Raw genomic sequence first — 25,207 nt, 5'->3', positions numbered from 1 at the left:
ATTTGCTGTGGCTGCATGCATTTATATGTTGCATGTGGTATCGCTGTGAGCCACGCGGAGGTGTCGTGGTCACCTCACAGCAAGGGGCTGGGGTGGCGGCCCGGGTTCCCCCGGCTGCCTCACACAGTCCACACATGTGCAGCTCAGGTTGATTGGAAATTATTTTTTAAATATGTATTTGTTTATTTTGTGCTGTTTAAGTACATTTGACAAGTTTGGGCTTTTAAAATGTTGTTATAATATGTAATATGTGTGCAACTGTCTTCATGGCCCTTGATTATCATTGGTGAAAAAGGCACCACCAAGTGGTGGTATCAAGGACTGCACTGTGACAGTTATGAACCACGACTCGGTTTACAGTTAACAGTGTGTGTGCGTGTGTGTGTGTGTGTGTGTGTAGGTGTGTGGGTGTGTGTGTGTGTGTGTGTCTACTTCCAGTCTATCAAAGAACCTCATCAGCGACCAGTCGGGAGACGTGCTGCTGGAGGCTTTGCACAGCTGTACTCACCTGGAAGAGCTTCAGTAAGGATTAAAAACAAACATATTTGTATACGCGGCTCATTCCTGTAAACGCTGTTTGGAAGAAAAAAAAATGTAGGAGGTAAAAATTATTGTCATGTATTCAGTTACACCTGCACTGCTTGTATGCAATCAGTGTCCCCCAGTCTCCTATTGGTCCAATTAACACCATTTTATTTATTATTATTTTACATGTACACATTTCTAGTCTTACGTGTAAACTTATCGGCTGTATTATTTATCGTCGCATTATCGTTGTATTTTCGTGAAAGGAGAATATATATATACACATATATATATATACACACATATATATATACACACTTATATATATACACATATATATATAGACACATATATATACACACAAACATATATATATAAGTGTATATATAAGTGTATATATATACTTATATATATAAACACACATATATATATACACATATATATATAAACACATATATATACATATATATACAAAATAAACTGAATATATATATATATGTATATATACATACACACATATATGTGTATATATATACATATATATACACATATATACATATATATATATACACACATATATACACACTTATATATATACACATATCCACTAACGTTCAAAAATTTGGGGTCACTTAGAAATGTCTTTATTTCTCAAAGAAAAGCACTGTTTTTTCAATAATGATAACATTAAATTAATCAAAAATACACTATACATTGTTAATGTGGTAAATTAATATTCAAGGTGGAAACGTCTGGTTTCTAATGAAATATCTCCATAGGTATATAGAGGCCCATTTACAGCAACGATCACTCCAGTGTTCTAATGGTACATTGCGTTTGCTAATCACCTTAGAAGACTAATATCTGATTAGAAAACCCTTGTGCAATTATGTTGGCACAGCTGAAAACAGTTATGCTGGTGATATAAGCTATAACTGGCCTTCCTTTGAGCTTGAAGTTTGAAGAACAAAATTAATACTTCAAATATTAATCATTATTTCTAACCTTGTCAATGTCTTGACTATATGTTCTATGAAATGTTCAATTCATTTGATAAATAAAAGTGTGAGTTTTCATGGAAGACACGAAATTGTCTGGGTGACACCAAACTTTTGAACGGTAGTGTATCTATAGACACATATATATATATATATATACACAAACATATATATATATATATATATACAAAATAAACTGTATATATATATGTATATATACATACACACATATATATGTATATATACATACACACATATATGTATATATATATATATACACAAACATATATATATATACAAAATAAACTGAATATATATATATATATGTATATATACATACACACATATATATGTATATATATATATATACAAAATAAACAATATATATATTGGTAAAGACGGAAAACTTCTGTTTGTGTTTTCGTACAGTCTGCCTCGCAACAGCCTTGGGGATCTCACAGCTGCTAGGATGGCCCTTGTTCTCCCATCACTGACACACATCACTGTGCTGGAGTAAGTCACACACACTCAGAAATCCTTGTTGACGTATATATGTGTCATGTCCTGATGTTTATGTTCTTTATGCACGTGTGTGTCTTCTAGTATTTCCGAGAACAGGATTGGACGTGAAGGATCGGTGAGCCTGGCCAAAGCGATAATGTGCATGAAGAACCTCACCAAGATCTAGTAAGACTCCGCCTCTCACGACGCTGATGGATGACTCCATGCAGGGATTAGCAGCTGTGATCAAATGTTTCTTGTCCCGTGTGGTGTGGCAGTCTGACCTCCGTGGGGACTCCAGAGCTGTGTCCTGTCGCGGCCGGTCTGGCCCACTGTCCCCTCCTACAGGATGTCGGGTAAGGATCATGTGATACATTTCCAGTAAATAATGCCGACGAGAAATGTTTACGGGCAGCGCTCAAGTCTCTCTGCAAAGGTTCACAACACAACAGCGAGGCATCAAATAACAGGAGAGGGCGGGCGTTGAACTCATCTTGTATTCAGGTAATCAGTCAGAAGTAAGTCAGCGTTTCAGAAAGGGTTTACCGTGAGTTCAACTCGTGACCTCTGGCCAACTGTGTTGACCTCGTAGGTGGGGGGACATATCCAGGGTTATCGTTGCAGCTCAAACTGTTCAGTACATCGCAACCACAAACTACAATTTCAACTCATTGATGGGCAAACCTGACTAATTGGCCATATTGGGAAAACAACTCTCATCATTATTATTAATTATTGACATGCATTTGACATCTGATTGTTGGGATTGTTTGTCGAGGAGCTTCACTGCTCTGTCTTTCTCTGTGTTCCAGCCTGGGATGGAATAATTGTGGCGATAATGTGGCATTGGAGCTGGTCAGAGTTATGCCTCTCTGTCAAAGGCTGATGAGGATAGAGTGAGTTTGTGCACACACACACACACACACCACACACACCACACACACAAGTGTTAGTTGTGTCTCCTGCTGTTAATGTGCTCCTTCAGGTTTTGACTTCATTTAAATGAAGCTCCTCCTGTCGTGAGTTACTTGATCCCCACATGCTCATACTTTGAGAGAATAAATCGATAAGCATCTCCAGTATGTTTTTTACATTTTTTTTATTTCTCCCAGTCTGGAGTCAAACGCTGTGAGTGCTTCTGGAGCAGAGGCCCTGGCTAGAGCCTCAGAGTCGTGTCCCGCTCTGCAGATCATCAGGTAAACTTGCTGTCATGGTGTCGCTCCTCTTCTTCTTCCATCATGTGTCGAATCAGCTTCATTTGTTTTGTCCTTAAGATACATGTAAAACATTGGGAGTATAACATATTAAAGCCTGTGCTCTTCAGGCTGTGGAGGAACAAGCTCTCCCCCAGTGAGGCCCTGAGGCTCAGTCTGAGGGAGAGGAGGCTGAACTTCTCATCCACCTCATGACGTCTGGATTGTTGGACGTTGGCCAAGTAACATTCCAGTTGATCAGGATCTTCAGAGGTGAATCAGTTCTACAGTTCACATGTTTACCTGGAAAACCCGTCAATCAGTTGTGTATCTGAGGACTGCAGCAGCAGCTATAGACGAGCTTAAAGACCACCACGGGGTCTCCGACGGGAGAGAACCCTCGTGCCTTTTGACATTTCCTTAAACTGTAAATAATCTGATTTGGGAATAATGCGATGAAGTACAGATGCACTGTTGAATGGTACTATTTTTTTAACTATTTGAATATATATGACTATGCACTAATTGGCCTGTAGTTTCATGTTGGTGAACTGGCGTCACCTGCTGGCGGGGTCCACACTTCCTCATGATTTACTGATGCCTAAAACACTTTAACAGAACAGTGAACATACAATACAGACGACAGAGAAATATAGAAAGCTACTCTGGGAATGTACAAAGAAACAAGATTGAGTAAAGCATCAAGAGTGATCTTCAAGCAACTCTTGTAGTTATTTAAACTGAGTTTACATTTTTTACACTAGAGAACTATGATCTCTACTCGGACACTGGATGTTTTTGGAGCAGAAGCCAAGATGTACTATTCCTCTTGAATGTGGTTTTGTTTTTTATGGTTTTTGATCAGGTTTGACATGTCACCTTAACATTAATTCATTCTGACTTGCACAGATATGGCAATTGAGATGCAAAAAAAAGAATAAAGAAGAATAAAAAGTCCATATTGAGTGTTGGCTTTTATTTACTTAAAACAAAGTTTTTGGAACAAACACGACACAATGTCCATCATCATGTTTACATAAGTTAATGTTGTTTTATTAGTCAATATAACCTCGTTTATGGAGTACATGAGTCAAGTTATGTCCCACACATTGCACAAAGGGTGTTTTATAACTCCCTGATATTTAATCCTGACAGCAGGAGCTGAAACCACAGCTGTGCCCGTCAGTGACGAACTTTGGCCAGACTCAGTCGCAGGACCTCCATTCGTTCATGTTGCTCTGGCGCTCGCTTGTGGTTAGAACTGGTAGTGCAACGCTCCTGATTTAAAGCGGATATAAAAAAAAGTTCAGCTCACTTACAAGAAGTGTTACTCGACCAGATAAACAGCTGTATCATGTCGTCTGTGGCTCTCGAGAGATCTGTTCTAAATGATAAAGAAACAAACCCAAATGGTGTCATTGTGACTTCAGTTTTTAACAGATAGCCTGTTGAAAACTGAATGTAGGATTTGAAAAAGTAGAGAAGGCAGAAAGGAAAAATGTATAAAACATTTCTTAGAAATCTATAGGATCCGGTATTTATATCTTGACCTCTTATGCCTCAATCTTGACCACTCTTTTTAAAATACCTTATGTGAAGTGCCCCTCTCAGGATTCACTTCAACACAGTAGAGTATATGATGTATTATATCTAAATTACCACTGTACTGCCCTCGTTTACCTTATGTCCATTTTATAACCTGTGTTTCATTAGTTGTAGTGGAACGCCTTGTTATCAGTTTATCAGGGTTTATGCACAATGAGGAAGGGTGACTTCTCACATTAATGATAGGGCCGTGGAAATAGCATAAAGGCAACCATGTACTGTAGCTAACTCACACATTATGTACACAATTAAATATACTCAAACACAAATCAACAGATGAAGGTATATGACATGAAAATAACAGTGACAAATAACAAAATATGTGTTTTTGCACATGTTGTTATTTAAGTATAATATATTGCTCCTTCTTCCACACCTGGTAATGTATACTGCAATGTGTTGATACCTGTAGACCTGTGTTCACCACAAGAGGGTGTCCGGGAAAATAGAGACCAATAGATTTACCATTTTCGACTTTAAATGAAATATTGATATTTCAGAAATTAAAGGCCACTGCTGTTTTAGAGTATGTTAAAAATAAATCAACACTCGTGAGTGACACGTCAACATGTTTTACAACAACTGGATCTGTTTCTGTTTGTACGTTTTACTTGTAAATATATTAAATACTTAAAACGGAAGCGCTTTAAACCTGCTTGACAGCGAGGCTTTTAATTTGTAAAGCTCGCTGCACTTCCGGTCACACGCTAGTGCCGCGAGCTTGACGCAGTTCGGTCCATCAGTGGCAAAGAGAACAGAGTCCAGGTGGCCACGAGGATGATTTACGTGCACACACTGTTGCGCCTTCCAGGATACACGGGATGAGAAACATGGCGACAACAACTTCTGTGTTCTCTCTTTGGTAGAAACATTTTTAAAAAGAAAGAAAAAAGAAAGGTTGGGGGTTTGTTTCTCCTCTCTGAGCGCGCGGTAATTAAAGAAATTGCAAACTGAAAAGCGGAGAAGAAGTTGGACCTCATTAATTCTGGTAAGTGTGACCTCATCTTTCATAATTCGTTTCTCGTTGGTATTGATGTGGAGAGTGAGCAGTGAGCTGTTTGTTGTCACACTGAAGGCTGAATGCACCACGTCAAATGACACGAAATGTCCAATATGTGTGCTGGAGAGGCGTTGGACTGGTTGTGTATCACGTATCTGTGTGTGCGGAGGGGTGAGGGGGTGTGAGAGAGAAGGTGAGTTGCTACTTTGATCTTTTTGATCTTTTTGTTCAAAATAAATGGACAAATAAAAAATAAAAAGATGTCTGTTTACATTCTGCACTTCATTTCCATTGGCCTCCACTTTGACTTGGCAGGCAGATGCAATTAGACGTGCGCGTGCGCGCGGTTTACTCCGCCACCAGTGACTCGGGTGTGAACCTCTTCCGCGGGGTACGGTCCACGCGCGTACCTGTACTGCGCGCTCTCTCACGCGCAACGGGTCCCGGTGTGATGACGCGCAGCAAAGGGCGGTGTGTTGTTTGTGTTGGTCAAAGTTGTTCCCAGCCGCAGTGAATAGTTCCACACTGTGACGCTGCACCGGAAGCTTTGGGGTTATTATTGGAAGAAAGTGAAATTGAGTTTTTGTCTTGATTGTCTTCTGTTGTTGACTTTCAGTTCCCCCCTGATCGAACTGAACATACTACACGTATTTATAGCACAGGGCACTTGAGCACGAGACATATCGATAATCATTATTTTCGCGTAAAGGCCGGATATCCTGCTGCCACAGGCCTCACGTGCACCACTGCATCCATTCATCGCTGATCAATCGATACATGGTTTACAGGCTCCGCCTGTCAGAGCAGCGTTTCACTGCCCGTGAAGGGGTGAGCACATGCATGACAACATCCCAATGGTCTTCTCAGCGCGTCACCAGTGCATCACCACTACCAGTGTGACGTCACAGGAGCAGACTGGGAGGAGCACGCTGGTTATGACATGTTAGTATCTTAGCAACAGACAGCATCCTTTTAGCTCGCCGCCCTGAGAACAAAACCACACCAATGGACACGAGGTGCTCTGCGGTGTGTGTGTGTGTGTGTGTGTCCTTAACGCCTCACACGTGACCCAAGTTATCACTAAACATCACGTTTTACTCTCATGAAGTCACTCAAGACATACATGCAGTGCTTTCTCTTTGTGTCTTTTTATTTGAGAGAGGTGTCTCCATTTTAGAGGTTCTGTGATGGATTTGTGTGTGTGTGTGTGTGAGTGTGTGAGTGTGAGAGACTACCACAGGGTCAAGCTGCAGCATCAAGGTCTCACATTCGTTGTGTGTTTACAGTATAAATCTTCCTCTGTGTGTATTTCCAGGCAGACGGCATCATTACTCAATTAAACTAAGGCGTGATGTACTTGTTTACCTTTTCTCTTTTTTTTGGGTGACACATACTTCTAAAAGGACGAACATACTTCTCTGTAAACCACTGATTTCTGTAGGGAAATACTCAATCTGCCTGGCAACCGACACGGCCACCGAATGTGTGGTTAGCATTATTGTCCTCTCTGCAGTGGTGTTTCTTGAAATTCCTGATTTTGAGTGCTGTCAGTGTAACACACACACACACACACATAAAGTGTTATGTAAGCGAGTCATTGCACTTTATCGTGTCAGATGAATGTTTATTCTTTAACTGTTCTTTGCAGCGAGTCGAGAACTTTTCAATCTTACCTGCAAAACTTCTGACACTCCCGCTAAGTATCTGATATCAGGATGCTAAGACTCTAACAGGGGGGGAGTGACCCCTAGGGGGTTCTTGGAGTTACTGCAATAACACATTACTGTTCGACAATTTTCATGATAATGTTTACTTTTTTTTAAAAAGTCTGATAATAACGTATTATGAGCAGAGCTAAAGCGACCATTTAAAAAAAAAAAAAGTAATTTCCACAACATTGATAATGGCCTCCTTGTTATCCTTACGCACCCGTCCGGAACGGCAAACTAAAGGCGACATGTTATTATTTTAATAGCTTCCTATTGTATGCACCATTAAAAAGGTGAATACATGGAACTTGATAGCCCTACGCGTTGTTGTCAACGCAGTTTATGATGCAAAGGGGCGGCCTGCTCCGTCTCCATCGGCGAAGGGTTCCTTGGTGAAAGTCGAAGGCTCTAAGCTAAGATGGTGGACTCTATGAACACGGTTCCAGTTTAACATCACAATGTTCGCACACTTGTGCATTTAGCTCAAAGTGCCAAGAATCAGCCGGAGTGGGATAGTGTGTGGGCGTGTACGAAAGTGGTTGTTTCCATTTATTTCTCTGTCTTCTGTACTCCAGGGCGATCGACTGAAGCGCAGACCATGGCCTACACTCTCGGCTCGACCGCCGACGGCCAGGCGCTCGGCGTCGGGCCGCAGCACTGCGTCACCCGGGTGGAGCTGTCCGTCACCGCCGCCAGCCTGCTGGACCGAGATGTGGCCTCCAAGTCGGACCCCTTCTGCGTGCTCTTCCACGAGGTGGATGGAAACTGGGTGGAGGTAAGGATGGAGGGATGATGGTCGGGTAGGAGGACAACTGACAGATGGAGAGGGAAATGGAGGACGAGATGTGCTGGAGAGAAAGCAAAGACAGGAGTGAAGGAAAGGCATGTTTTGTCTTCTTGAAACAGGAGGAGAGAAATCAGTAGGAGGATGGAAAAGGCTGGACAGAGATAATATATTAGTGTTTGGATCACAAGTCAAACCCATTTCTGGTGCTTCTTCGTGCTGTTTGTTTCAGCGCCAGGGAGGCGGAGAGAAGAGGATGAAAAAGGAGGCACAAATAAAAAGAAGATTTAAAAGGAGGATGGAACATTCTCCAAGTGTCAGAAGTGCTTTCAAGAGCACGTCCACCATGCTGCGTCTTCCAGCAAATAAAGGCCAAAGGATTGTGTTTGTTGTCTGTGTTGCTGGGCAGACGGTGGATGTTGTGATCCAAACTCATGATGCCTTGACCATCTGCCATGAGCCCGGCGTGCTGAGCCCAGCAGGACGTCACAACATTGGTGAACGTTCTTCAAACGTTGATCTGGCTCTGCACAGGCGTCGGTCGGGCTGCCAAGTTACTGATACTGTTCCACGACGAGTGGGTTCGTTATGGGCCAATACAGCTTCTTTATGATACATCTGATGAATCTGTGTATTAATCTATGGTTTGGACGTATTCAGCACACAATGTGTGTTTCGGTGGTCCAGTAAAACCATGTTATTTTGTTCATTGTGTATTTTTTTCTCGTGTAGACTGCTGAACACCACACAATGTGCCAACGCCGTTCACGTTATGTGGGGTGGACGCTTGCTTCTGCAGAAAACTCAGGACGGTTGTATGACTGCAGAGTCGGTCCTGTGAGGGTCAGAGACGAGGACATTACAGCTCTAGCAATTCAATTTGGGTTTAAGCGACATTGTGACGGCAGACTTTGGCTTAACAACGTAGTTTCTGGTCAGCGCGGCGTCTCATTGGTTAACCAAAGGACACGGGAGAGGAGAAGAGTGAAGAGAAAACACAGAGGCCTATTCGAACTTCTGCTTGTCGAGTCTTGGCAGCGCTTTGTGCTCTGTGTCTTGTTTGGGGAGCCCTCGCCCTCGCCTTGTGATGCCAATGCATGATTTGAACCAGTATTTGCAGGGTGTGTAAAAATAAAAAAACACGAGCGCTAAATTGGAGCTTTTCCAGAGGAACATGGTGATCACGTTTTGGTGTGTGTAGGCTGCTGCTCGAGGCTTCTTCGTAGCGAACGGCTGGTCAACAGGACACACGGGCTTTTTTTGGTACATGCCTGCCTGTGTGTGTGTGTGTGTGTGTGTGTGTGTGTGTGTGTGTGTGTGTAGGCGAGTGCCTCGGGTTGCAGCTAGCTGTCGGTCAGCAGGGCATGTGGCTCCGATGTGAAATTGCAAACGGTTACTATGGCAACGGGAAGGGAAACAAAAGCTTAGTGGAGTGAGAGAACGATGGAGGAGGCAACATGATGCCCAAATCTTTTTCTCTGATATTATCCACAGCTCGCTCTTTCTCTCACACCTCGGTTTCCTCACTTCCTCCAATCACGCCCCCCACACCCCCAATTAGCTTTGTCTTCTCTCTCCTCCTTTTTTACGATTGTCTTCCTGTCTCATTTATGTCACCAGTCTCCCCCCCCTTTGACTCTCTCCGTCTGATTTTCTGTCTATCTTCGTCTGTCTTGTGAGATAAAGGTGTGAGAAGCAGCTGGGCCCATCAGGGGGGAAATAGAGGGAGAGAGGGAGAGAGGGAGAAAGAGGGGTAAGAGCGAGCGTTGGAGCGAGGAGCTGTGGGAGAGAGGGAGGATGAGAAAAGGCTGGAGGGAAACAGAGAGTGAAGGGAAAATTAGCAAAAAATGAACGAGGTGAACGATGTGAAGAGGTGAAGGAAACCACGATGGGAGATGATGGCATTCTGGATTTCTGTAGACGGCATTGCCCTGGCATCCAACACCACTGTAAAGAATCTTGGCGTTATCTTTGATCGGGACTTGTCCTTTAACTCCCACGTAAAGCAAATCTCAAGGACTGCATTCTTTCATCTACGTAATATTTCAAAAATCAGGCACATCTTGTCTCAAAAAGATGCAGAAAAATTGGTTCACGCGTTCGTTACTTCGAGACTGGATTACTGCAACTCCTTATTATCAGGCTGCTCTAATAAATCTCTTAGGTCCCTCCAGTTGATCCAGAATGCTGCAGCTCGTGTTCTCACTAAAACTAAGAAAAGAGATCACATCACTCCTGCACTAGCTGCTCTGCACTGGCTCCCAGTAAAATCAAGAATCACTTTTAAAATTCTTCTCTTAACCTACAAAGCCTTGATTGGTGATGCACCATCATATCTTAAGGAGCTTGTAGTACCATATTGCCCCACTAGAGAGCTACGCTCACTAAATGCGGGACTACTTGTAGTTCCTAGAGTCTTAAAAAGTAGAATGGGAGCCAGAGCCTTTAGTTATCAAGCTCCTCTTCTATGGAACCAGCTTCCACCTTCAGTCCGGGAGGCAGACACAGTCACCTCGTTTAAGAGTAGACTTAAGACCTTCCTCTTTGACAGAGCTTATAGTTAGGGCTGAATCAGGTTCACCTGGTCCAGCCCCTTGATATGCTGCTATAGGCTTATAGCTGCCGGGGGACGTTTTAGGATGCACTGAGTACCTATCTCCTCTTTTTTCTCTCCATAAGGATGAATTTTCATCTCTCAATCACACGTTACTAACTCTGCTTTCTCCCCGGAGTCCTTTTGACTTCACGTCTCATGGGGTCATCGGACCCTATGAGACGGCATAGATCCTATCTGCCTGACGGATCGTCTGGGTCGTGGAATTCCTGCTCCTGACTACGCCACTGTCCTGTTGAGACTCCGCCCACTGTTGAGACTCCGCCCACTCCTCCTCTCTACCGCCATCTGCCTGATGGATCGTGGAGGTCTCCATCGTGGAATATGCCTACTATGAACTATTCATACACTCTGTCACATTCATTGAATGTATTTAAACTCTAATCTGTCCTTCTGTACACATTACATCTATTGCACCTGTCCATCCTGGAGAGGGATCCTCCTCTGTTGCTCTCCTGAAGGTTTCTTCCCTTTTTTCCCCCCTGAAGGGTTATTTGGGAGTTTTTCCTGGTCCGATGTGAGGTTTTGGGGCAGGGATGTCTATGTGTACAGATTGTAAAGCACTCAGAGACAAATTTGTAATTTGTGAAATTGGGCTATACAAATAAACTGAATTGAAACTGAATGGTAACATGGCGTTAGAGCAGCGCTACAGACGATGATCGGCCTCCAGAAATATAGATCTCCGCTCTGTGGAGGACGTGGCGCCCGGTGTGCTGACTGCTTTGGCTTTGCCTCGAATCCTTATTTGTATTTTTTTCTCTCTGAACTATAAATCCCCATGCTAATCTCAACACGTGTTCTGGAACCAGATATACGCCTTTGAAACTGAAAGTGAGAACTCACATTCAGTGTTATGTCTTCCCACCTACAGTCGGGATGCTAAACCCAGTGGGGTTTAAAGTCACATCTTTAGCGGAGACTTATGTAGACTTATAATGACATTCGCTGGATCCCTTTTTGTGATACTGAACCGTGTCTTAAAGCATATTTCTGCTTTATTATACACATTTAAATGGAGGATCTAAGAGAGGTTAGCTTTATGAGGAACAATTCAGAAATCCACGTAATGGTGGACCGTTGGTCTCATCAAAATGTTCACGCTAACGCATCAGATCATGATGTATTATGTAAAGGTGAAGCTCTAAGTGACACAACAACAGCTATTTGGAGTATTTTAGCCTCTTTCAGATCTTTGATTTGGTTTTAGACGCCTAACTTTACTCTTCTGGTTCACCCAGCGTTCTCGAGCTCATTTTCAAGTTTTCAAGCAATTCTTTTCAATGAAAAAAACCTGGACCAAACAAACACAGTTAGCAGCTGGAGAGACCGGATGCTCGATGTGTAAACAAGTAACGGTTTATAGTGTTATGGTGTCACGGTAACTGCTTTCTTTTATTTGGAATTATGTGTTGTTTGTGTTGCAAGTTTCTCCAAGTTATTCCTGTTGACAGCAGCTTCTCCGATGTGTGAGTCGTTGAAAACAGTTGTTCTCGTCTTATTGATCCGACGTCCTCTTCTCTATCTGTTAAACACCAGAAAGAACACAAAGTAAACTCGGCTCTCAACCACACAGACGCACTTTGAAAAGTTTCACATAGTTTGGAGCAGTCGTACTCCTCAGGTCAACTTACCTTTCAACACCCGCTAACGGCTAACCCCAAGGAACTGACAATTACTGAACTTTCACAATTGAAAGTACCGTGCTCATAAAGATGATGGGAGAGCAGAGAAGCAAAGTAAACACCATGTGGGATGTTTATTCATCAGGTTTGACGCCGGTCTTCAGGCAGTCTTGTTATCCTCACCCCGCAGAAACGGACTACTTAACTACCCACTTAGGGAGCTATTGTTGCATGCAGCGGTCCATATTGTTAATATTCCAACATTTCCATCTGAGAGGAAAAGGCCTGTTTGATTGTCCTTTTCTGTTGACTTCTATTTTTCTTTCTCATTTCTGCAAAAGTGAACATGAACAGATTAAAACAAAAGAAGTGCCGCGAGGGTCTGATTCATTTCCGTAGTCCAGTGAGCCAGGTTCAAATCCACAGTGACACAGCCATGAGACATGCACTTAAGCCTCCAGGGCTCCCATGAGGAACCACCAATATCGGGTTTTTTTCTCTTCTCATGCGTTAGACAGATGGATAAGTGCTGTAAGCACCGTTAGAAGGCTGAAGGTAAAACCTTTTGAAGTACTGAGGGGCTAAAGCCTGTCTCTCCTCTCTCCTTCGTTCTTTTGTACAATCCCTAGTCAGAGAAATGTGAGATATTTCAGATAAAAGCATTCACCAAAGGTACATTTCTATCGAGGTAGCTCATGTCCATACAGTTATTTGCTACAACTGCATTATTAAATTGAAAACACTCATAAATGATTATATCAAACAACAGTGGATATTTTCAGCTGCCTGGGGACAGATTCATAGGACAAAATAATATATATATATATGTATATATATATATACATATATGTATATATATACATATATATATGTATAAGTTCTTTATTTTTTAAAAAAAAAAAAATCATGCATTCTGGATTCATTACAAATCAACTGAAATATTGCAAGCCTTTTATTCTTTTAAGAAAACTCTAAAATCCTATCTCATAAAATTGTAATATTTCCTCAGACCAAGTAAAAAAAGATTTATAACAGCTGAGTGTTTGTCAAGGCTCAGGAAACCCTTGCAGGTGTTTCGAGTTAATTAGACAATTCAAGTGATTTGTTTAATACCCTACTAGTATACTTTTTCATGATATTATAATATTTAGAGATAGGATATTTGAGTTTTCTTAAGCTGTAAACCATAATCAGCAATAAATCAGAATAAAAGGCTTGCAATATTTCAGTTGATTTGTAATGAATCCAGAATGCATGACATTTTTGTTTTTTAAATTGCATTACAGAAAATAAAGAACTTCATCACAATATTCTAATTTTCTGAGACAGTCCTGTATGTGTCTATAGATACACTACCGTTCAAAAGTTTGGTGTCACCCAGACAATTTCGTGTCTTCCATGAAAACTCACACTTTTATTTATCAAATGAATTGAACATTTCATAGAACATATAGTCAAGACATTGACAAGGTTAGAAATAATGATTAATATTTGAAGTATTAATTTTGTTCTTCAAACTTCAAGCTCAAAGGAAGGCCAGTTATAGCTTATATCACCAGCATAACTGTTTTCAGCTGTGCTAACATAATTGCACAAGGGTTTTCTAATCAGATATTAGTCTTCTAAGGTGATTAGCAAACACAATGTACCATTAGAACACTGGAGTGATCGTTGCTGTAAATGGGCCTCTATATACCTATGGAGATATTTCATTAGAAACCAGACGTTTCCACCTTGAATATTAATTTACCACATTAACAATGTATAGTGTATTTTTGATTAATTTAATGTTATCATTATTGAAAAAACAGTGCTTTTCTTTGAAAAATAAAGACATTTCTAAGTGACCCCAAACTTTTGAACGTTAGTGGATATGTGTATATATATAAGTGTGTATATACTGTATGTGTGTATATATATATATGTATATATGTGTATATATATGTATATATATACACATATATGTGTGTATGTATATATACATATATATATATATTCAGTTTATTTTGTATATATATGTGTTTATATATATGTGTATATATATATATTTGTGTTTATATATATAAGTATATATATACACTTATATATACACTTATATATATATGTTTGTGTGTATATATATGTGTCTATATATATATGTGTATATATATAAGTGTGTATATATACAGGACTGTCTCAGAAAATTAGAATATTGTGATAAAGTTCTTTATTTTCTGTAATAAAAAAAAAAAAAAAAAATGCATTCTGGATTCATTACAAATCAAACTGAAATATTGCAAGCCTTTTATTCTTTTAATATTATTTTATGGCTTACAGCTTAAGAAAACTCTAAAATCCTATCTCATAAAATTTTAATATTTCTCAGACCAAGTAAAAAAAAGATTTATAACAGCTGAGTGTTTGTCAAGGCTCAGGAAACCCTTGCAGGTGTTTGAGTTAATTAGACAATTCAAGTGATTTGTTTAATACCCTACTAGTATACTTTTTCATGATATTATAATATTTAGAGATAGGATATTTGAGTTTTCTTAAGCTGTAAACCATAATCAGCAATAAATCAGAATAAAAGGTATTTTTCAGTTGATTTAATGAAATCCAGAATGCATGACATTTTTGTTTTTTTAATTGCATTACAGAAAATAAAGAACTTCATCACAATATTCTAATTTTCTGAGACAGTCCTGTATATACATATACTGTATGTATACATATATGTATGTATACACATATATTCTTCAAGAAGAAAATAAGAAAATAATGCATGAAAAGGAAGATGAATGGTGGAGGAGAGCATGTACGAAGTTAGCAGCAGTCATTACCTCGGCCCGTGCGTGAGAGAGGGAGCGACGGGTCACTGGAACTGGGAGTAGTGAGATTGAAAAAATCTATATTCCCCAAATGCGTGAAATAAAAGTTTGAATGAATAAGAGCCCTTCAAGCTTGGAAAAGCAGGCTACATTTATACTTGGCTCTGTGAGGCTTTGAGCTAAATCCTAATTTTAGCACATTAACATGTTGAGCAGGTACAATGTTTCGCCATCTTTCTTTTGTCTGTTAGCGCACTAATATTTGATAATTATCACAAAACACAAAGTACAGCGAAATAAAATGGGAATGTAATTAGTTTAGCTGATATTTGGTCATAAACCAAAGTATTGGACAAATTAAACAGATGTGCAATGACCAATATATGATTTCAGATATAAATAAATTTCTACTCACCCCAAATAAATTGTATAAAATACTAATAATACATTTGAATAATATGATATGATATGATATATACATATATTCGTCCCACAGTGGGGACATTTCAAAAATCACAGCAGCGGTGCACATTAGAGCATTAATAAAAATAATTATAAAACACAAAACTAAATACTAAAAAACTAAAAACTAAATACTAATACTAAATATACAAGGGGAAAACAAAGTAAAGTGCTGAGTAAAGTAAAGTGCTGAGTAAAGTGTTGAGTTTGCCAGGATCTCCAGCGATCTACTGCAGTTTGTTGTGCAGCCTGACAGCAGCAGGAAGGAAGGACTTGTATACTTATATACAGTATACTGTATATGATTTCATTCATAGCTTTTACAGATACACAAAGACACTTTACACAACGCTCTAAAGAAGTAAACAAGTCTAAGAATCTACAGCCACGCTCGCCGCTGTGGGAGGCAGAGCTGCCAACTTTTCAAAAAACCTTGGAGTGAGAGTTTGTCGGGGGTGACCAAAATGTTGCCGCGCACGCAGCCACACACGTTGGTGGCTCAAATATCAGGAAATTTGAATTAATGTGGCATTGTACCCATGTTGTACCCATGTTGTCCCCTGCATTCTGGCCTGGCAAAGGTCTTTTTCGAGACATCTTTGCTACCTTAAAGAATTAAAATGTTTTTTAATAACTCTACTCTCATTTACTAAAACATGCCTCATTCTATTGCACACATGTCCTGTCTTTACGTTAAATTCGTTATAATACATCTTACTTGTTCAAAGTGCTGTTTGGAACATTTTTGAGAGGGTCCTTTTCCTAGGCCTGCAAATAAAAAGATAAATGCTATGTGGGCAGCCTTAATAAATAATGCTCTGATGTTTTGAGCATGCAGTATACCAAGAGGTTAACAAGGTGCTCTCCTGCTGCTTGTTATGACAGCTGAGTTTACATCACCTCACAAAATCACACGCACAAACACAACGAATTATTTCTTTCAAGATTTAAACTTTAAGAGAGTGAGAACTTAATTGAACCACATGTCATTAACAGGGCTCTCAGGTTTTGAAGACAGGCAAGAGTGACATATCTATCTCCCCCCCCCCCCCCAGCCCTGCAATGCTAATTTGCTGAGAGTAACGTGTTCATGCATTGTTGAATGGCTACCTTCTTTATCATAGCATGTTAGCATGCTGATATGTGGCAATGAGCACTAAACCCTAAGTACAGCTGGGGATGATAGGAATGTCGTTAGTTTTGAGGTATTTTCACCTGATGGTGGCACTAAATGAAAGCCAGGGGATCTTCACAGAAAAATGCAGTTCATCTAGTGGGGATGTGTGTTTCTGTACTAAATGTCATGGCAAATGTCAACACCATGGTGACACAAAAGGAGAAATCAAGGATCACCAAAGTCAGTAGGATTCATACCTGTTTTCTCAATATTTCACAGAAATCCATGCAGTAGTTGTGAGATGTTGGCGACCAACCAACTGACAGACCAGTTGGTTGGTCGCCGATAACTGAAAACACATCTTTACTGACTATACATTGAAAAGATAAAGTAGAACTTTAGAAGCAATTACTTCTCGCACTTTGTAGTTCTTTCTTGATTCTTGTTTGTACTCGCGGTTGAATCGACTCATTGTAAGTTCCTTTGGATAAAAGCGTCAGCTAAATTAAATGCAATGTAATAACCATCAAGTAGCACTTTATTACGCGTGAACTTGTTCAACATAGCTCACTTAATTGTAACAACACTAATCTCCAAGCATTAAAACGTCACGTCAGCGAACACAAATAAATGACAACAAACCAAACAAAGTGCTTGTTAATCAGCTGTTGACATTGCATGGCCACCATCTCCGGTTCATCAGTCCAATGACCATTCAAAAGGGCTTTTTATATTCACATAAGTTCAGAAGTGATGACAGGCGAGACGCACACTGACCTCGTCTAATGGTGGCTAAACACACAAAGCCGTTCAGGTTGAGTCAGACTGGAGAGGAGCTCAGTGAGTATTAGTCTTCCAACCACCTGGTTGAGAGGAGCCAGAGCAAATAACACAACTCTCACGGTGATCTGAGAGACACCAACTCACTGTGATCTGTCTGTGTGCTGGCCGGGTTATTTTTTGGGGGCATCAGAATTGATCACTTGTTTATATATCAAATCTGGATCCACCTGGGAAAAGTCGATGATGTGGAAAATGGAATTTAGAGTTAAAACATTAGCAATGTATATTACTCTTTTTTCTTACATCATATGACCCTGTAAGAGTCTTTTGGCTTTACATTTATTTATTTTTAAATTATTTTTACAATACATTTACCGTTTCGGGTCAGTGTCACCAATGGCAAACAAAGTTAGCAATTAGTTTGGTAAGAGAGCTGTTCTTAAAATTGTTGGATTGCCCTCAGGATGGATTGTAATTACTTTGGTTATCATCTGATTTTTGATTAGGTCAAACTTTAATTTTTTTCTAATACTTTCCATTATGAACAAATACCTGCAAAACTAATCTCATTCCTACCAGGTTCAGTTGTACTTTGTGTTTGTGAAGTAGTGCCAATCTAAGAAGGTGAACGTGGCAAACACCTTAACATTAGCATGGTATTCTTATACTTATTGAGAACACGTTAGCATGCGGATATTAGCATGTTATTCTTATTGAGAACACGTTAGCATGCGGATATTAGCATGTTATTCTTATTGAGAATGCGTTAGCATGCAGACATTAGCATGTTATTCTTATTGAGAACACGTTAGCAGGACATTAGCATTCATCTAAAATCACTGCAGTACACTCAAAGAAATGACTCATTGGATGAACTCAATTAAATTGTTGGCAGGTTTTCCATCCAACAATTAAATGCAACTCCAACTCAAATTTAGCACATCAGTGCAATAAAATGTAATTAAGTTAGTCCAACTCATTTGTATCAAATACATCTAAAATAAAATAACGATATTCATTAAATTAAATTAATTTATGTTTGTCCAACTCAAAATATAAACTAACTAACTAACAAAATATGCAAACTCCACACAGAAGGAACACCCCAACTGGGAATTGAACTCACGGCCCTTTGGCTGTGAGGTGACAGTGCTAGCCACTACACCACCGTAGAGCCCTGAAAGTGTGTTCACCTCATGCAAACAACTGATTTTCAGAAAGCGCATGCGCAAAGGGTAGTCCTCAATGAAACACATTTATTTTGAGTTCATATGCACTCCATCTAACCTAAATAAATCTAATAAATGAAAGTATTCATACATTTTGTGTTACACCCATTAAATATAAATATCTATTTTTGTAATTGATTTATTTAAATGTATCAAACAATATTTAAATGTGTCACCTCTAAGAAGGGCTTGAATCGTTTTTGTGAGTGTAACCTAAATAAATCTAATAAATGAAAGTATTCCTACATGTTGTGTTACACCCATTCAATATAAATATCTTCGTTTTGTAATTGATTTATTTAAATGTATCAAACAATATTTAAATGTGTCACCTCTAAGAAGGACTTGAATCGTTTTTGAGTGTAGCTACAAGCACTATGGATATATAATGAAATACAACCTCAGTTGTTAGCATGGCTGTAGACTTGTATTATTTTTCAGGCCTTGGTGGAGAACTAGAGTACACTTCCTAAAAATGAGGGGGCAACAATCATAGAATTTACTCTTGTGTATTAATATTGTTAGGATATTGCATTTACTTGACTTTGACCTCTTGGCACTTTTTTTATACAGTCACAATGTAGCTGTATTACCCTTTGTTTCAGCAGTACTGGCCAGCTTCTGCAATACATCGCACAGTGAAGTATTTAAGGATAGTTATTTATCTACATCTTTCAGTTATTTAGTTTTCTCAAAGGTTTTTCTCCTTGTTTCTTGTCTTTTAGCTCAGCCGCACTGAAACAGCTGTGAACAACCTGAACCCAGTGTTTGGGGTGAAGTTCCATGTGGACTACCACTTTGAGGAGATCCAGAAGCTTCGCTTCACCATATTCGATGAAGACAAGTGTGCCACGCAGCTCTACGAACACGACTTCCTGGGAGAGTTAATTTGCACATTGGGAGTGGTATGGAAGGATTTAACACTTCAAAGTTGGTTTTGTATTAAAAAGAATGGAAGAGTGCAATGAACTGTGTTGACCTTTAACCCCAAAGTCTCGATCCCCATCAGTCACTCAGCCTGCTATTTATTCCTCATGGTTGAGAGTAGGATAGGCTATAGAGATGTTCAGTGGTTCAAACCCACATCTATTTAGTTGTGTGTGTGTCTTACTGTTAATGACGCCCGCCCTGTGTGCCTCTCACTAATTGTCCATTAGATTTTGTCCAATAAGAAACTTCACAGGCCGTTGGTCTTAGCCAATGGGAAGCCAGCTGGCAAAGGATCCATCACGGTGAGAATAATACTGCTGCTCTCTGTATCTTTAACTTTCTTTTTGTCTCTCCATTACACATGAATCCTTGTACCAATGTACATTGGTCATGTGGATGTACACTACAAATGCACGTTGTCGATAATGTTGCTGTTATACCCGCTGGTGTCCATGTGAATACTAATAGTTGCCACTACTTTTGCTGCAGCTAATGTTGTTATTCTATTTTAGATAACAGCTCAGGAGCTGTCTGACAACAGAATCATCACGCTGACCCTGAGTGGGCGTAAACTGGATAAAAAGGTAGGCAGTTAGACCCACTTACACACACACACACACACACACACACACACATACGCACACACACTCACAATGTTTTCAGGACCTTCACATTTGTCTGCCAACTAATCAGGTGCACATAAAGTTGAAAAGGAAAACCTTGCAGAGAACAATGTATTCTCATTCTTGAACCTAAGGAGTAGCTCTCTGTGTACGGTGAAGGGGAGAATGCCAGCGAGTCAGAAACCGCATAGTGAGTGTGACTGCTGTGCAGCTTCTGGTTAAACCACCAGGATACACACACAGCAGGCATCGCAGGGCACCTCTTTTAGTAAATGCATGAATACAGCTAACACACAATTAATTATCACAGCTTTTATAAACTGTATGAATTCATTAAGACTTAAAATGACAAACTCTATGTTCTGTAGGACTTCTTTGGGAAGTCAGACCCCTACCTGGAGTTTCACAAACAGGGAGACGATGGCAAATGGATGCTGGTGCACAGGACTGAGGTGAGTGATCTCTGGGTATTAAACGCACCGTGTACCTTATCCAACTGTCGTTATTGTCAACCACGAGTTGCCAACTTCAGCTAAACCAGGTCTTACAGAAGGCCATACACTGTGACTTTAACAATATGTGTACAGCCCCACGTGTCGGTGACTCGGCTGTGGCTACAACTGCATTATATATCTGCTGTAATTCAATCATTAGCTGGCTCTTTTCTTTGTGTATCTGTTTCTTCAGGTCATAAAGAACACTTTGGATCCAGCGTGGAAACCGTTTACTGTGCCGCTCATTTCTCTCTGCAATGGAGATGTGGACAGAAACATCAAGGTTCGTGTTTCATCTGTTACATTTCTACTTTATTCAATGTTAGCCGTGCAGATTGACAATAGCCATCACAGGATGTCGCGTGTTAATGCGCTGGTCACCAATACATGACAGTTGTTGTTACGTTATCAGAGGCTGTGTCGTCATTACAAATAGTATTTAAGTCTAAAAAGTGTAACCGTCCTTATAGAATGTTACCAATTATTCATTATGATATAAGTTAACATTTTAGAAAAGAGCATGTTTAATATGAGCTGCATGGAGAAGTGCAGAAATACCATATAATTAACCACTCGAGTCTCACAAAGGAAGCTAAACAAGCTAACCCACTTAGTTGTAAACATGTGCTGTGTTCTACACGACAGGTCCTGTGTTACGACTATGACAATGATGGAGGCCACGACTTCATCGGAGAGTTTCAAACCACGGCCGCCAAGTTGAGTGAAGCCCAGAACTCAGTGGAGGTAAAACATATTTTACATTAGTGGGATTAAGTGGGTGTAAAAAGTATCTGTCACGGGGTGAATTCAGGGAACAAGGGTTGGACAGAAAAATACAGATGAGTGAATAAAACACAGATGAGGAGGTGGTTGGGAGAGGCAGAGCAGCAGAGCGGATGATGGAAGTGGGGAAAGGTGTGTAGATGGGTGGGTAGTCAGGTGGTGAGAAAGGAGAGTCATAAGTGGATGGAAAAAGGCAATAAAAGGGGTCTGGGAAATAGGGAATGTGGCTGGAGAGGTGGAGAAACAGACCATGACAGAATGTAAGTGTATTTAATTGCAGGAAATCCTGGATTACCTCAATGTTAGCCGTTACATAAAAATCAAAAAAATGCTATGCAAAAGACATAAAAGAAAGATGAATATGAGACAGAGGGATTGAGAATCAGTCTCTGTCATTAACTTATGGATAGCAGTTTTATTTATTCTTTAGCGAGACGGAATTTGCCCCGTATCGGCTAATTTACGGTTTAAATGCATCGAGTCGCACGTGACAACAGCAAAGCAGGAATGATCATGCACATGTTTACTTTGCTACATTCACACATTATGGGGACTGAGTCTTAAGTCTGAGCTGCAAATGAATAAATACCATCGAGACATATTCTTTTCACATTTGTGGTCTGCTCAAGAAATGCAGATGCAGGGATCAGAAAACAGTTCATTCATTAGTAGCTCTGTGTGTGTTTGTGAGGAAATGTGTGTGTGTGTGTGTGTGTTCATTTGTGAAACTGCATGTGCCAAAGCAGCCTCATGACTTGTTCTCCCACTGAGTCTCTTCATACGTGGTAATGACTGCACGCACGCACACGGGCACGCGCACACACACAAACACACACACACACACACACACACACAATGGGGGATGGAGAGAGAGAGAGAGTGTGAAAAGGAGGATGAAAAAATGAGAGGTGCTTTTGAGATGTAAAACAGCCTCTAGCTGAGCTCTAGTAACACGACAAGACATTTAGAGCTACCTGTCATATGAATCACCAGCTGACTCAAGGCATGTGAGACCGTGTTTTACGTGAGTGTGTGTGTGTTTGTGTGTGTGTGTGTGTATGTCTCAAATGTATCTTTTCACCACAATATATTGCTATCGAATGTGTGTTTGTGTGATTTAGATTGATGAAAGTCTTTCTTCTTTCATGAGCATCAGGTAAAATGAATTCACAACATGTTTCTGATAAACAGTATTTTTTATTTAAATGTCTTTTACCATGACTGACGACACCATTATAGAACAGTTTGCTCATAATGCATCTCCAAGTCTGACGGTAGTTGTAGTTGTAGTAGGCGTCGTGTGAAAGAGACGCAGACCAAGTCACAGCTTCTCAGTCATCTGTTCACTCCTCATGATTCTTTACAACTGTGCCGGTGATCACTCTTACTATCACCCCCCTGCTATCAAACTCCCTGTTTCTTGATTTCCTCTCTTCTAACGCTCACGCTCGTCATCTTTTTTATTCTCTGCAATTATATTTCTGTCTCCTCAGGTGGAGTTTGACTGCATCAACCCCAAGAAACAGAAAAAGAAGAAGAATTATAAGAACTCTGGCTTCATCATTGTCAAGTCATGTAAGGTAAGGATGGATGGATGGATGGATGGAAGGGTCGATGGATGGATGGAGGGATGGATGGATGGATGGAAAGATAGAAGGATGGATGGATGGATGGAAGTTTAGATGGATTGAAAGATGTAAGGGTCGATGGATGGATGGAAAGATGGAAAGATGGAAGGGTGGATGGATGGAAAGATGTAAGGTTAGATGGATGGAAGGGTGTATGGATGGATGGAAAGATAGAAAGATAGAAAAATGGAAGGGTGGATGGGTGGATGGAAGCTTAGATGGATGGATGGATGGAAAGATGGAAGGATAGATCGATGGTTAAAAAGATGGAAAGATAAAAAGGTGGATGGATGGAATGGATGAATGGAAAGATGGTAGGATGGATGGATGGAATAGATGGAAGGATGGATAGAAGGATAATGGATGGAGTGGATGGAAGGATGGAAGGATGATGGATGGTCTTGTCATGTTTCAGCAGCATCCTCGTTTATGGTCATCTTTGGTTTCTTCTAAATTCTGACTGTTGGCTTTGGGGCCGATAACTCAAGACTCCCTGTGAGGCTATAGTTATAGTTATAGTTATAGTTATCGTATAGTTATATTTATATTTATAGTTATAGTTATATTATAGTTATATTTATATTTATATTTATAGTTATAGTTATATTTATAGTATAGTATAGTATAGTTATAGTTGTAGTATATTATAGTTATATTTATAGTATAGTATAGTATAGTTATAGTTTAGTATAGTCTTTCTGCTTGTTCGGTGTCTAATCGTTTTTGTCCCTGTTCCTGCTCGATCCCAGTGAATAAACCTTGTTTTTGTTTGTGTCGATTCATTTTCTGTTAATCGATCAATTAAATCAACTAATGATTGTATCAGCTTAAGATTCAGTGTTCATTTCCAAAGTAATTAATGCTGGTTTAAGCTACCTATCAATCATTGTTATCTGTTCAAGGGGAATTACCATTTAGAGTATCAATACGATGAAATAAATCCATTAAATTTCTGAGCTGGAAGGACCAAAAAATAACTCTTGACTGATTAAATCTCTGTTTATTGACCTCATGACCTCACGACCATCACATGACCATCACACCATCAACTCAATACAACACCTGATTAAACCATCGTGCTTTTGGGCAACTGACACACGTTTAACTCCCTCTGAATAACTCATTTGTTCTGTACCATGAAGCTGAAACACCGAGCCTGTCGACGCCCAGTGACGTGAGAGCCGTGTGCAAACGATGACACGCTCTCATAATTGATTCTTTGTGGTTCCCTTCTCTTTTCATGCTCACAACCATGAACAAGCCTTTGTACACACACGTTCAGAGACACATAGAGACATTCACACGTACACACCCAGCGCATGAACTGCTAATACAGCAATTATATTTGTTGGCTGCTGGCAGGGATTAGACTAATGACAGTCAAATCCATCCTAAATATTCATTGTAATTGGAGTGGAAATTTAGTTCAAACAAGATGATAGTTAGTTGGTACCTTCAATCACAAATATATGTTGTTATTTGTTGTCATATTACAACAATTCTGCTCATGAAAAGACGTAAGAATATTTATGAATGTGCTGTTTTGAGTCAAGTTGTTTGCTGTGTTGTCTATGGTGTTAGTCCGACTCTAAACACGTCAGAGACAGTTCAGATGTTTTGAAGTTGTATGAGGTACGTATTTATAGTCGGTGTGTTAAATACAGCAAATGCCAGAAGCAGATTAGAGTACAGCACAAAATCAAAGAAAAGCACTCTTCTGGATAGCAGCCACCGATAGTTTAAATGTAAATTGTGGATCCTTTTCCCCGCTCTACCTCTCCGACGGGGAACTGAAGC

At 39.9% G+C, this 25,207-nt stretch overlaps 2 protein-coding genes across 2 annotated transcripts in view; both read left to right on the top strand.

The window, feature by feature from the left end:
• nlrc5 (NLR family, CARD domain containing 5) overlaps positions 1 to 4,174 on the top strand; it is a 45,498-nt gene extending 41,324 nt beyond the window's left edge. The window contains 7 exon segments of the mRNA XM_056416289.1: positions 439 to 522; positions 1,953 to 2,036; positions 2,127 to 2,210; positions 2,303 to 2,380; positions 2,837 to 2,920; positions 3,137 to 3,220; positions 3,349 to 4,174. Of these exon segments, the coding sequence (XP_056272264.1) occupies positions 439 to 522; positions 1,953 to 2,036; positions 2,127 to 2,210; positions 2,303 to 2,380; positions 2,837 to 2,920; positions 3,137 to 3,220; positions 3,349 to 3,433 (583 nt within the window). The 3' untranslated portion in view covers positions 3,434 to 4,174.
• Positions 4,175 to 8,129: 3,955 nt separating this feature from the next.
• cpne2 (copine II) overlaps positions 8,130 to 25,207 on the top strand; it is a 50,830-nt gene continuing 33,752 nt past the window's right edge. The window contains exons 1-8 of the mRNA XM_056416494.1: positions 8,130 to 8,306; positions 19,678 to 19,857; positions 20,110 to 20,184; positions 20,395 to 20,466; positions 20,874 to 20,957; positions 21,193 to 21,282; positions 21,645 to 21,743; positions 23,276 to 23,362. Coding sequence (XP_056272469.1) covers positions 8,130 to 8,306; positions 19,678 to 19,857; positions 20,110 to 20,184; positions 20,395 to 20,466; positions 20,874 to 20,957; positions 21,193 to 21,282; positions 21,645 to 21,743; positions 23,276 to 23,362 — 864 coding nt within the window. The remainder of the gene's footprint in view (positions 8,307 to 19,677; positions 19,858 to 20,109; positions 20,185 to 20,394; positions 20,467 to 20,873; positions 20,958 to 21,192; positions 21,283 to 21,644; positions 21,744 to 23,275; positions 23,363 to 25,207) is intronic.

The sequence above is a fragment of the Pseudoliparis swirei genome, chromosome 6 (assembly GCF_029220125.1).
Source record: "Pseudoliparis swirei isolate HS2019 ecotype Mariana Trench chromosome 6, NWPU_hadal_v1, whole genome shotgun sequence".
NCBI lineage: Eukaryota > Metazoa > Chordata > Actinopteri > Perciformes > Liparidae > Pseudoliparis > Pseudoliparis swirei.
This window is presented reverse-complemented; position numbering and strand designations above follow the sequence as displayed.